Below are 14,751 nucleotides of genomic sequence, written 5' to 3' on the forward strand. Positions count from 1 at the left end.
AAGACTGGGGGACATATTGAGTGACAGCTTTTTACCTCTTTGAGGCCTTTGGCGTCTTGCTGGGCAGCAAGCTGATATCTCCTCACTTTGTCTCAGATGTGAAACTCCTGTGATTGTAAATAGTTCTAACCTTGGAAGAGCGCCTTCATGGAAATGCAGGGTGACTGTTGTGTCGTCGCGCTTAAAAGAAAAGACGCTATCAGTGCATGGGTATCTGAGGAAAACATCTTTATTTCTAACAATACAGAGGCTTCAGTGTGTCGAACTCGTGCATTCCAAGGCCTTTGGTGGTGATGAAAAACATGCTGGTATCCGTATTTGCATTTTACCTGAGATCACAGATGTCATCCCTGTTGAATTTCGCCGCGTCTACCATTATGGTTATTATGGTCTCTGTGTTGAAATGCAATGGATGCAATAAAAAAGTCTGGAAATCCTGGAGGGAAAATGTTTAAGTGGTCCACAGATGATGTAAAATGAGCAGAAACATATTCCACTGTCATTCTGAATATTCCTCTCCGGGCCTCAATTCCACACATACTGAAAGAAAATAGGAAAGAAAAAAAAAAAAAAAAAAAAACGCTTGAAGTAGTAGTGTTTTATTCATCTTTATGTAAATCCAGTCATTTACGGTTGCCTTAACAAATCAGGAATCAAGTGTGTCAACATCTAGCGGAGAAGAAAGTGCATATGGGGGATTACAAAAGAACAGAAACAGAAAAAAAAACAAAAAAAAACACAGGCCGAGCGAGAAACTCTTCACCTACAAATCCTGACAAGGGAAAAACGAATGTTTTTAATAGTCCAAAATCTCAATACAAGGTGGAAGGTTTTTACAGTTCTACTCAAAACTCTAAGCTCAGTCAGGCATTGTTCGTATCTGGTTGACAGTGTGTGGAGCCCAGAGCTGGTTCACACCATAGAAAAATACCCTGGTTATTTGCATGTTAAACTGTACACTAATGCATTTTCTATAGAACAGATGAAAAACGGTGATCAACTCTCGCCCGCCAGCGTCTACTCATCCGAACCAGATTTTTTTTCTTCACGTCCTACACCACTAGGAAATATAAACCGCTCGCTCCGTTGCTACATAGCTAATGTTACAAGTATATGATCAAAACCAATATTATTCTAAGTAATTCCCACACATTATTTATTCATATATATATATGTATATATCAGATCAAAAGACAGGAATATGGTTTCAGATAAATATTTCTATAGTTAATTCTGGGTCGACTTCCGGTGGTTGCTGATTGGGTCGCAATTAATAACCACTTAAGGCTTCTTCTTACCTGTCTTCAAGGTGGCTGTGGATATTCTGATAATACGACCCGGGATTTTTACGTAAAGGCAACTTCTATTTCAAGCACTGTCTGATTTCATTCAGTAATGACTCAAGGTGATGCTCAGTCAAAGGTAAATCTACGCATGGCAATAAACGGAGCATTAATCCCAACTCAAACGCATGGTGATTTACATTGTAAGTGCTCCATATCTAGCTGTAAAAATAAGGTAAGGATCTCAATGTAAACATGCGCCACTGAAACATCATCAATGCCATTTTCCTGCCACACGTTTGCCAGAGATTTGACGGCGTCTGGCCCGAATCTTTATTTTTTTTTTCTCCCCCCCCCGACAACAATGTGCATATTGAGTCACAGCGAAGAGCTCTGTCCTTCCACACGGATCCTTGTCAACGATCTCACCACGTCCGCAAGTCCCAACGAATGCCTTTAACACTGCACTGAACATCCAAGAGAGGAAGAAAAAAATGTTCCAACTGGGCAAAATAAACATCAGAAAATTTCTCAAAATGCCTCGAGCGAGGTGCGAAGCCCTCGCGGTTCAGAAGTGGTCCGGTGAGAGGCCTCCTGATCTCAGAGTCTCTGCTGCCTCTTGTGAAATCTCACCGCAGCAGTGGAGTTCAGTTTTGGAGGACGTGGACGCCTCACCGGTTCCAGTTGGGAAAAAATTATTTAAATCATTTTTTATTTTAATTAAAAATAATTCAGGTCCAACCATCCAATCATTTTAATGACACTTTTTTTTTTTTTGGGGTCTTTGATATATTCAAAACCCCTTCTTACACCTTTACCTCTACTCCACCTAAGCAGGGGATTTAAAAGGTCTTAATACTCTTAAACTTCACTTATAGCAGATTTCAAACAACACTTGTTAGTGCACTGCTTTGCACCAAAACAAACGAGCCCCTCGAGGCTCTGATCAGACGGAGGACACGTGTCTGATCGGACGTGTCGTCGTTGAATGTAATCCAACTCATTTCCAATGACGACAGCAACGATTCAGTTTTTGGCTGCAACCTAAAACTGAAAGATGTATGACTTCTAGTTATAAAACACCGTTCTAAAACAGGAGATATTTGCTTCAGATGAAACTGCTGATGGACTGAACGTTCGTCTGGAAGTGTCTAGCTACATAATCACATGCAGGTTGAACAGTGAATGAGAAGCAAACATGACCGAGCTGCACTTATTGTGTATGGGGATCTGTATACAAAAAAGGACCTCTGTGTAGCCGTGTGTTTGTGTGCGTGTTTGTGTGTGTGTGTGTGTGTGTGTGTGTGTGTGTGTGTGTGATCCAGCAGTAGCTACGAAGTGTTCGACGTGTTGGGGCTCCAGCCCATTTGATAAGCTCTCTCCAGGGTTCTCTTGCAGTCCTGCATCACCGTGCTGAACACAATGTGAGGGTACTGGACGACCAGCCTCTCCACGGTCTCCTCGTTCACCTGCAACGAGCACACGCACAAAGCCGTTGACATAACACGTCGTCGCACCTCCAATAAAAACACATTTAACACTAATTGTGATCATGTTTAACTCCAGGTATATTTGCTTTCCAGTGGGTGCGACTTATCTTCATTAGCAGACGCTCAGTTGTCACGGAGCTGTGAATGTTCAAATCATTAACCACTATTCCAAATTCTTCAACTTCTCATTGATTGTTGGCTGAAAACTAGTGTGGAAAGTTTAAATATTTACCCTTCCATGATGAGTACAAATCTGCCTCTGCTGATTAAAAAACCCAAAGCTCCGGAACAAGCGAGGAAGCTGATCTCCTTTATGTTCAAGTGTTTTTCAAGGTCAAGAGTGAACAAATGAGTGAGAACACATTTCTCCTCTCACACGTTCTGTCCCGTTTGATTACGGTTTGATTACTTCGGCGCTGGGCTGCAGTGGAGGGATTGCAACAGAGGACAGCAGGGAATTTTCGAACTAACTCTGGAAGACGTCCACCTTTGTGTCAGTCAGGCCTGTGAAGCCTTGCATTAACTTTTAAGTAAACTCTGTAACGTGTTTTTCCACGTTCATGTTCCTAAGGCTCCGCAGCAGGTTTGGTTTCCATATTTTAAGAAAACAATACTGCTACTTTACATTTATAATTTATAGGAACGATACGATATTAGCATCGTTTAGGCAGACGAACGTTTGATGACATTTTGCAATTACATAAATGAAGTCCATTATCCAGCCCTGTGGTAAACCAATCAAGCACTTCATTTTGGAAACATTCAGTAATCTTTCAGAGCAGGAAGTCCTGAGTATATTTATTAAGAACAGCTTAAAACTACATGAATCTAAAATAAATACTGCTTTAGGTCTATAAATAAACTAAGATTTCAAAATAAAAAATCCATCCACAGTCTCTGCATCGCATTACGATGCCTTATTACAACAATCAGAGACACAGACTGAACTTAGTGCCCTGCGAAAGTGATGCACTAAACTAAGAGCACTAGACTAATACGAGGGATAGGCCATTTCTTTAAAAGCACATATGCACACATACACACCCATCTGGACTGTGGCGATGGGTTTAGCTTCAGCAGACAGCTGAGCTCACCGGGCTAATGAGGCCTTCATGTTCTCAGAGGACTAGAAAGACAAGCGGCTAATAGCCACTCCGGCACTTCTTTGCCAGTCTAACACTCTGTCAGACCATCACTTGAGAGCCAAGAGTGAGAAAGCCTGAGAATCTGACAAAGAGCAGAAGCAGAGTAACCCTGGAGACCTTGAGGGGTTAACTGCAACCCACCCAGAACCAACCCCCCGCCCACCCGCGAGCATGACACTTTCCAGGGGAAATGATGTATAAACACTCACACACATGTTGAGGACACAGTCGCCCCGTTGTTGCCAAAGCAATGACAAAATGCTTCACAGTTTCCCCCGAGCTCTTCGCCCGAAAGCGCTTTAGTTTCTGTGATTTCTGGAAGAAAAGCCGCGCACGGTCAGAGTTCCCTGGCTCTTGCTCAGGTTGTGATCCGTTTCGGCTGTCAGCTCTTTCTTTCTCTCCATTGAGCGTAATTTCTTTAATAGTAGGTATCAGCACTTCCTTGTCAAGTGGAGAAATTGAGAAAATAAATGTTCGGGTGCACAAAAAGATGGTCAGGATGAAACCGGCACAATCAGAGAGAACTAAGTGCGCTTGAGGAGACAGAGCAACAGTGTCTCTCGAGTCACAGAAAGAAGGTGGAAACTTTCCACAGAAGAAGAAGTGAATACAAAGAGAATAAAAGGCTTGTTAGGTTTCCCTTTGATTCGCAAGGAGGGAACAGGGGGTTGAAGTTCAGGTACTTGATGCAAACACACAGAGGCTCAACAGACTCTTCTGCGGTGCCAGTGGATGTGAAAAAAGATAAAATCAGAAGCACAGGGTCCAACCGGCTTTCTGATTTTCATTAGTTTCTCTGTTTCGGATCTGAAATGTTTGAGAGGAAGAGACAAAAATAGTTCAGATCTCTCTGCTTCTGTCAGCATTGAAGAGAAAAGACATTAAAAAAAAAACTCCAAGGGCTTTGAAATGATTCGCTGACACTTCAACTCCTCGAAAGGTGCATTAAATTAGAGGATAAAAGGGGAACTGTTTAAAAAGTAAATAAAAAATACAGATGACAAAAATACCCTGACGTAGCCAGACTCAGTCTTTATCGGAATATTACATAACGCCCCATTTGGGTTTCATTACCGGCCGTGTTTCAATCGATACAGAGATTGCAACTGGATAGTCCTACAACCAATCAGAGCCATTTTGATGTAAACAAATTAAACTCTATGGTGCTCAGATCACGATGTTGTTACCCTTCTGTCCAAAAAAAAACAAACCGAATGGCTCAGAAAGATCACAATCAGTAAAACGCTGTTTCAAGTTATCACCTTAAACAATTCCCATTATTAGTCGTCTGCTAGGTGGATTCAATCAATCGTGTGAAGCAGATCTATTGGCAACACGGGCATAAAAATGAGACCTATTTTAACTGGAAGGTTTCTTCTCGTGAAGCGGGATATAAAAATCAAAGAATCCCTGCAGAGTCCTGAAATATATGAGACTCATCGGCAGGGCCAAAAGTAACCCACTAAGGACCGTTTATGGCTACAGTGTGTGTGTGTTTCCATCCACCTGTTTTCATGCATATTTTCAATTTGAAAATCTGAGTGGAAATGACCACTGGAACTGTGGAGTTGTGTGGATTTTGCTGTACGATGGTGCTCTTTTCTCTTTGCGACGCTTTACGACATGCTGAAGAATGAATGTGGGACCAATGAGACGCACACCTGATGATACTAAATGAAACATCAAAGTAAGATTTTCATAAAAAAAAACTTTCATCCGCTGGAGGTTTCACTGGAATTGTTTTAATTATGTTTTTATTTGCAGTAATTTAATGGCATCCAACTGGGGATATGGCACCACCAACAACTCTTCGTCCCGATGCGCCCACCTTCTACTGTTCACACCAAAGCGTTGCATGGCAATGTGAATTAATTTGCTGTTTCTCTTGCAGATTTTTCACAATTCGGGTACATTTGTATGAAATCTTGACTAATTAGAGTTTTTTGACGAGCTAAAAACACCTGTCGGCAAAGACAACAGATGGAGTATGTGTTAATCCTGAACACTGATTATCATTCATAAGCAAACACTGATCTAGACTTTGCCTCTTTTGGGATTTAACCCAGGTCTTTGACTACATTACTGGCACACAAAAGCGCGTGAGAGCTTTTCACTGACTAAGGCTTTTCAACAAGTTTGGCTCCAATAAATGAACATATGGTTTTGAGTTCTTTCAATAGCTGAAATATTTTAGAATAATAATAATTACATTCAATATCTGAAATGACCCTTTTTAAATTAAAACTTGTAGAGAGGGAGAGATGCAACAACTTGCTAGACCAGATATGAAGCAGACAAACCTGCAATTACCCAACAAAGGTGGGTGTGTAATGCCTTCACGGAGAGCAGCTTAACCAAGGCCTCCAAAGGCTCCTACTCCAGACAAGAGTTGAGTTTGTTATGACATACGGCTTAGCCTCATTAACAGATAAAATGACAAACCCTTGATTGCCTTCATAACATATTATGCTATATTCTTAAAAAGAGGATGAAACATCCCCCCCGCTCGTTAATCAGGCCTTAATTACAATTAAAACAGATCTAAAGAATAGACCTGTCAAGCTGATGGGAGGCCATAACATTCATTAATGCTAATTTGGCGCCGCTCCACTTGCTGAGCAAACATGGCACACACAACACGGCGCCCAATCAAAATGCTGAATCATTTCCTAATTGCCGGTTGTGGCAACGCTAAACGTCTGGGCCGCGACAAGATTGCTTTGATGGAAATCATGAACAGACTGACCTGCGCTGAACTTTATGGTAATACTGTATGTCTTGGAAACCATTAGTGTCGTTTTTTTAAAAAAAAAAAACGTTTTGAAATGTAATTACATAAAACAGGCATCGAATGGTAGGAATTCTAAATGCCTCGCGATGGTCGACAGGCCAATTAAGTTGGAAGAAAAAAATCTCCTCATCAGCTTTGTTATTAAGTTGTGTAACAAATCACAGAAATTACTTGTACCTGGTTTGAGATTTATTTTAATCAACTAGTACCTCGGAATGACGTGCTCAGTGCCACTGCTCGTTTTAAAAGCGGCTTAATGCGGCTAATCAGAAAATCACATTGACAGGAAATCAGTCAGCAGAGGCATCCAAAGCATCCAGTAACTCTGTTCCCCTCCACCAGCCTGGCAGCGACAGTCGCTTTCAGACTTATCATGCCTCCAAAACAACAGCCTTCTGTAAAAGAAAGTCTCCGGATTTGGACAAGCCCGCGTGCCCTTTGCGTGGCTCTGCGGCATGCTGAGCGAAATCTGATGACATCACCACACCTGCTTGGTATTTGCGGCTCAGTTCTGACGCTAGGCGCGAAGGTCAGACCAAATACTGTAGTTTAACTGCTTGGTAAGAGACGCGAGGGCTCCGGTTACAGCTGCGCCACACCGACTCCTTCAAACCAGTGATTCAGCCGTTTCCTCCTCCTCGAGTGGAACTTTGTTACTGGGCAAAATGGTTCTTAATGATATTTTGTTGCTAGGCAACATCAGCTTAACAAATGCTATCAGAAAACAGTCGGGGCCGTATTGACTCGAACAGTGCTTCAGATACACGGCACGTGAGGGATTTCATTTTCATTCTTTAACCCCATACAGTCCTGATCCGGTGCACCATGCTACACCAGCTCTCCCTCAGACCTGCTGCCAAGTCTGTAGGCGAGCCATATGATGGAGCAGATCGCTACTCACTGATGATTCTAATCTTTGAGAAGCATCTGGGAGAGCGGCCACAGCTATCTGGACCGAAGCCTATACTTATGATATTTTCCCCCATTTTAACTTCAAAGATGTTGCCCTCTGGATCTAAGTGCGGTGTAATTCATCCTGACGGCAAATGTGCTGTTGTCAGGGTTTACAAGAGGGCGAGAGAGGGATGGAGGAAAAAACAAAAAGGACGTATGTTTGATACGTTGTTCGGGAAAACGCATGTTGTATAGCGAAAGAGACGGCTGAACGTTAGTGACAGTGAGTTCCCGAGCTGACCTCCGCTCTCTCCTGTAATGCTCTCGTGTGCTCACAGTGAGACCCCCTTTTTTTAAGCCTAATCCTCTGATGCAAATGCACTCTATCACCACGTAAAATATACATTTACTGCAAACACAGGGCATTCTCCTCGTAAGCAGCACAGTAAAACACGTCGTAAAGGTGACTGATGCCGCGGCAGTGCACATTCTCAGCTGGAAGAACGAAGGACAAGGCTGTAAATCGATAATCTGATACACAAACATGAAGATGCATATCATATTAGACCATCGTGGTGAGAACACCATCATCTCTCAGCTTTTAGGAAAGGGAAATGGAATAAATGGAGAGGGAGATAGTTTAAGAAATAGCCTAAAAAAATATATATATATGGTCCAAAATCCACAGCAACAATGAGCCTGGGAAAGAAATAAAACACAGACTACTGACGCACACAACAATTTAAATGAATACATAGGGAGATTTCAAACCAAAATATATTCCATGGTCCATTTTTTTTTATCTATATGTATATAAAAAAATGTTTTATTTCCTCAGACTTTTCATTAAATTCAGAGCAGGTCTGCAGGGTTCCTTCTCCTTCCTTTATTTCTTCTTTGCTCCCCTCATTTTCTTTGGCCATGTGGCAGCCATTGCTAGTCCTTGGCCCATAAAGAGAGACAAATACCCCCGTTACCTGTCTACTCCCATGAAGACAGCGTATCAGTCAACCAGTAAATACATTTGGGGTAAATGTTTAAAAAGCCTGTTTGGGCAGCAGAAGAATGCCGTGCATCAGGTCTTAGTAAAACACGGCTTAAAGGAGTCTGGGTTTAAACAAGCCAGATTTATAGCCTTCCTTAAACTGCTCGGAGAAAAGCCCCAGTTGTAAAGTTTCTAAACGAGTAACTGGACAACTGAAAGATAGTTTACCGACTCCGATAAGGAGAGGAAGGAAGGAGAAAGGAATGGGTGGGAAAGAGAAGTATATTTCAAGAGTTCAGACACCGAGAAGAGTTTGCTTGCAATCTTACGCGAGATTCAATAATTCTAAACGAACAATTGATGCATTGGCGCGGAGGCTTAAGGAATAGACTGCTTTTCGGCGTGGAAAGGCACCGCTTGCGACAACTAAGGTCTGGTCCTCCTCATCCCTGCACAATATCAGACAGCAGCAGAACTGAAAAGCAGGGTGTCAGTATGTACACACGCACACACACAAAGAGGAATGGGGGTTCAACTGAACAGGGTCAGAGAAAGAGGTTCTGGAGGCCAGGTTTGTAAACCCCACACTCCATCACGCGTGACAAAAGTAACTTAAGGAATGTGTACAAGGCTCAGCCCAATCCCCCTCTCCCTCTCTCTATGTGTGCTGGCCTTCTTATCTCTGCAGGCTGGAGGAAAACATACCATAACTCAGGAGGCTTTCCACAATTTATTTGTTTGTCTCGGAAAAGAAATCATGGGGGGAAAAAAAAAAAAACGCTATCACAGATTAATCTATGAGGGGGAACCAAAGTAAAGCTAATTAAACTGGGAAATGCTGAGGTGACAAAGACAACTATCTAACCTCAGGAGCAAAGGATGACGCAACCACATGCAACTTTTGTCTTACGGATAAGATTAGGCTTTTGGAGATATCACGTATCCACCTGTACCACACAGTGAAACCGTATCCGTGGCCTAATGTAGACGTTCTCATGTGTCGACTAAATTTCTAGTAATGAAGATCTCGGGCTCGATTCAGTCTGGGCCCAAATTATATTCAGTTTAATTTGGGTCCTCGCCGTATCTCGTTGCATTGCCTTGGGTGTTACTATGTCCGACACGCCGCGCCTGATCAGGTGTAAGTGTGTTTTTGAGGCAAGACGGAGTGCGAGCTGTGAAGTGTTTGGTCTAATTAAACCATGTGCCTGTTCCCCAAATTTGATGCGGCATGGTGAATTCAAGTATCGGATGGATTCTAATTGCTGTAACGGAGAATCAAGATATTATTTTCTATCATTTTAATATCCCCAACACGGTAATTTTACAGTAATCCAGTTAAATACAGATACAGATAACTGAAAAGCACAAAGAAACAGAGATATTGCGGCATAGAGACAAAAACGTGAGTACAAACATTCATTCATTCATCCATTTTCTGTAGTGGCTTGGGGGGCCGGCACCTATCCTGGTTGTCATCGGGTGGGGTACGCCCTGGACAGGTTCCCAGTTTATCGCAGGGCTAACACAGAGGGACAGACAACCATTCACACTCACACCTACGGTCCAATCAGAATCACCAATTAACCTTACGGGCATGTCTTTTGGGTGGCGTGGCGGCATACGGACATGGGGGGAACCATGCAGGCTCCACATGGGGAGGCCCCCATTTGGCCGATGGATTTGAACCCAGAGCCTTCTTGCTGTGAGGCATCGGTGCTAACCACCACTGTGCCGCCCTCCTTCACAAACACAGATTCCACAGCGGCTTACCGAAAGGTCAAACCCAAGCAGAATTCCTTCATGATAATCACAACAGAGGTACTGTGTTGAATTTTTTATTTTTTATTTTTTGCCTCGCATGACTCCCTTGTTCTTCAAAATAAATAAATAAATAAACAAATAAATAACGAGGACAGCTTGGCCCTGTCCTTTCAAAGAGCCCCGTGATACAAAATTCATAGCGACTCTCCAGAGCGAGGAGATCGCAGATGAAATCTGTGAATCGGGTTACAAACGAATCAGAGAGCAAAAGTCAGTGATCCCAAGCTGTCCCTACTGTAGGCTGATTTCCCTGAGTTTATGAGATTATTCTGATGAATAAAATTAAAGGTTGTCAGTATTTAAAAGCTCAACAAAACACTGTGTTTTACTTCCTGGGTGGTAAATAGTTCTTAACTGACCTGTCCCATCTCATAGGTGCCTTATTTCTGGCTACACTTATTCAACGCTTTAACTCTCATCGGCTACTCGGTTTCCAATCGATTACAGAGCTAGACATCAATCAGAGGCTTAATCGATCCGCTCCGAAATTTCCCGAGCTGGTCTGGATGTGTTAAATTCATACGGACGTAGCGTTCAGCGAGGGGAGCTACATTGTCATTAGCATTAAATAGCTAATTCATCACCAGCACAGTCAGACACTGAGCCCGCAGGCTAAAAATGGGATGTGACCACCTGCTGTCTCTCACTGTCTGGGAGACGGGGGAAAAAAAAAATAACGTTTTGAGCCAAACAGTAATTACTGCACAAAAACATATGAGGATTGGCAAGTCTGAGTATCCGGGCCCAACTGAGTGTTGTCTACCGTCTGCCCATGACTCCATGAGATTATGTTGACCTCACTAGTGGTGAGTAAACAGCCCTGGAGGAGGAGGAGGAGGAGGAGGAGGAGGAGGAGGAGGAGAGGAAAAGGGGGGGAAGACAGACAAGGGGGGCACTTGAATGAACTAATTGAATGAACAAAAGATGTGAGCAGCATCCGAAGTTCAAACAACCTTGGCTGTCCTTAACTTGGAGAACGAGGCAAAGGGAGGGAGGAATTGGGAAGGCAAAAAAAGATGGAAGGGGGTAAAAAATAAGGGGAAGAAATACACAGGTGTGTATGTGAGTCGGGTGAGGTCAGGTTTATGAGTGCACTTTTTTTTTTTTTGTTGAAGGGCAATTCTGAGATTCCCTTCAGATACTCAGTGAACTCTGTCGGCGTCTCACTTTATTTCACCCTCTCTCCTTCACTGTCCCTTGCTCCTGCCCTTTAGAAACAAGATGAAGGGATGATCGGGAGGTGGCTTCAGTTAAGACCGCCAATCAATACGGCTCTTCTGTGCGGGATGAGGCGCCGAGATTACACTGAAAATCACAAATGGCAAATGACTCTTTCAAACTACTTTCTCCACTTTGAACATTCAGGTCCGACCAAAGCCTGGAAAATAGGGACCCCGAGAACCTGCCCGTCTCACACCTGATGCCGCCGCAGTAGCTTTCTCCTAATTCCCTTTCGCATTAGAAGCCTTTAAGCTAAGGATCCCTGCCGCTCACAATAACAACACTCATCAAAGAAAGTTTGCCGAACTCCCAAACTCTCATTTCCTAAACGAGAGTTAAAATGCCTCCTAACTCCTCGCCATACTTCATCTTTGTTTTGCTCACTCCAAACCTCCAGGCCCTGAACAATTAGGCCCTTGTTTATGTCTGCAAATTGCTGTGCCGTGCCTATCTGTGTATAGTCCCTGGCAGCTGGATGCACCAGTGAAACGACCATATTGATTGGGATGTCTGTTCTTTTAACAAGGTCTGTCTGGTTGCTCTATCTTGGGGTACAGCAGTGCTCATACCTGTTCCCCAAACGCCTCAGTTCAGGTAATGGGAACGTACTTCAAAACTGCTTACACAAAACACTTTTTCGCGGGGGCAATTTGTAAAGGGAATAGCCGGAACTGGGCCCTATCGCTTCATTTGATCTAATTTTACCTCTATTTTCTCTGTATTTCTGTCATTCGTTAAATAATTTTTCATCTTTTTTTTATTTTTTTTGTCCTCAAGGCCAGGCTTCGTTTTGCTTTCTGTTCCCCTCCCCTCATCTCGTCATTACTATGATAACTCTTACTTTCTCCACCAGCTGTCCCTGAAGAAGGCCGGTAGCAGTAAGTGTCATTATTTTTTCTAGTCCGGCTTCATGCTGACTGCGTAAGTTTGCTTCTCTCTTCTCTGTTTCACAACCTGAAACTGCCCATTTGTTTTCACTCTAATGAAGTAGTGGAAACGCAGTCGGGGGAAGTTTTGGTGAGGGTGGAGAAGAGGGGGAGAAAAAGAGAGAGACAAAGGAAGAGGGAAAGAGAGGAAGAAAGAAAAAGCGGTACATTTGAGCAAGCTGTGAAAACCGTTTCCCAAGAAAACATTCCACCGAGGTTGAATAAGATCAAAATCCCCAAAGTGATACATCAACGGAGGACGGAGGCCATAAATGTTGAGCTGGGGGGGGGGGACTGTTATAGAAAACAGCAACTTAACACATATAGGCGACGTATGAAAACAGTGTCAAGATAAGGAGCGCAATAAGTAACTCTGCACACCGCCAGGCAACAGAGAACGCCTGTAAAGCTCAGCGCTGAACCCTTGCCCCTGTGATCGGAAACATGGTCGCGGTTAGCCAAACAAAAAAAAATAAAAAATGTTTGGTGAATTTGTGCGAGTTTGAAAAGTTAATGCGTGTTTGTGTCTGCGTCGGCCCGGTCCAACAACAGAATGAAAGTGTTTTGGTTATAAAACCACCTCTGAGGGCAGGATTCTATATTTAACAGCTCAGACTCATAGCCAGGATTAATACACCGTGTTCCATTGTGTTTGTGAAAGCGTAGAAAGATGTATTCCTCCCACAGAGAAGACCTAACATTTAACACACACAAAAAAAAAAAAAAAACGGGGGGAGTCGAGCTTTTCTGAGACGCCAGCACTGACATATGCAGCAAAGAGGATCCGTTTTCCCGAAGATTAGGAAATTCTTTCCTTCATTCTGAATGCTTCAAAAGACTGGCACAGCCGTAGCCGAACGAGGACCAAATGAATTGATTTGATTATTTTTGGGCAAGCCGGGATCAATCGCATTCTTTCCCCTCGTCAGAACGAGGTCATTTGGCCCTGAGGGCAGCGGGGTGTAATCATTCGAGGCAGGCGGAGCGCGCCGTTTGCCCGGGCCCGGGGGTTCTGATTTCAATGCTCCATTATGAGCCGTGTTAACAGCAAATAACATAAATTCCTCGCAGAGAACGCACACTGCTACACACGGACACCATTGCATTCGAGCGCGTATGAACACACTGAGACACAAAGGAAATCCTTCAGACAGACGTGAAAAAGTGTCACGTACATTCCTTTCTATTAACACCGTGCATGGCTCGGCTACTGAAAGCAAAGGAATAAATAAAATAATACTCGAACAGAATTAACTCACATGTCGTGAATTTTGTAAAAGAAAATTAAAAAAAAAAGTCTAAAACTCACGCCAAATAGCAGCGGACACCCAATTCAGGCAGCCCGGCTTTTAAATGTATACAGTACGGAAGCACGTTTGTGTAAACTGTGACGAGGGAAATCGATCCTTCACACTGCTCCACATGAGCAGGGCCAGCTGGATCCTGTTAACAGTTCTTAAATGAATTCTACACTTTCTGAGTCCTGTGACATTCAGGGAGGCTGTTACATTAAAATTCCCAGCGTTTTGACAATTCCAAACAAATTTACACAGGCCCGGGTGTGCTGCCGAGGAACGGAGCTGACGGCTTTGTCCGCAACCGCGTGTCAAGGTTATCGCAAGTCTGTATTTGCCCAAGACTGACAGGACCCACTCTGAAACCAAACTCCATCTGTTAGCGTGGAAGGAAGCTTTGTGGGGGGAGAAAAAGTTAGGAGGAGGAAGAGTGGGGGTGTATAGGAAGAAATAGAAAGAGTGAAACCATATTTATTTTAAAAAGCCAAACGCAGATTGCAGAGGGTACCTCCACATCTGTGAGCCAGGCTTAGGCTAATGATGATCAGGCCACGAGAAGGAGGTCAGTTTGTCCTTTCTATAATGTTTTCCACTTTTTTTTAATGGATGACCTGAACGTTATCTGTACAGAATTCACGAAATATACACATCCTGGAGAAAAACCAAGCAAAGCTCTTGTAAGGGAAATAATAACTTTTAGGTATTTGCAATATGTCCACAACACCTGTCAACACAGCTCTCGCAAGAAATAACTAACAGCGCCAGCGGAGCCTTCCATGTAAGTGTATCTAACTATTTATTTTTGCAATGCAAACATACACGGTAGGTATGCCGAACGGAATCTTTTCAGGACGCGGCGACTGGCAATGACCTCATTAGCTGCAGAGCCTTGGTAGG

The 14,751-nt window shown here is 43.3% G+C and overlaps 1 protein-coding gene across 1 annotated transcript in view; it reads right to left on the bottom strand.

Moving 5' to 3' along the window:
- Window positions 1-587: 587 nt before the first annotated feature.
- The window catches only part of fbxl17 (F-box and leucine-rich repeat protein 17), a 218,349-nt gene continuing 204,185 nt past the window's right edge, over window positions 588-14,751 (bottom strand). The window contains exon 11 of the mRNA XM_084551370.1: window positions 588-2,752. Coding sequence (XP_084407496.1) covers window positions 2,615-2,752 — 138 coding nt within the window. The 3' untranslated portion in view covers window positions 588-2,614. The remainder of the gene's footprint in view (window positions 2,753-14,751) is intronic.

This window comes from Chelon labrosus, assembly GCF_963514085.1.
Source record: "Chelon labrosus genome assembly, chromosome: 9".
NCBI classification, from domain to species: domain Eukaryota; kingdom Metazoa; phylum Chordata; class Actinopteri; order Mugiliformes; family Mugilidae; genus Chelon; species Chelon labrosus.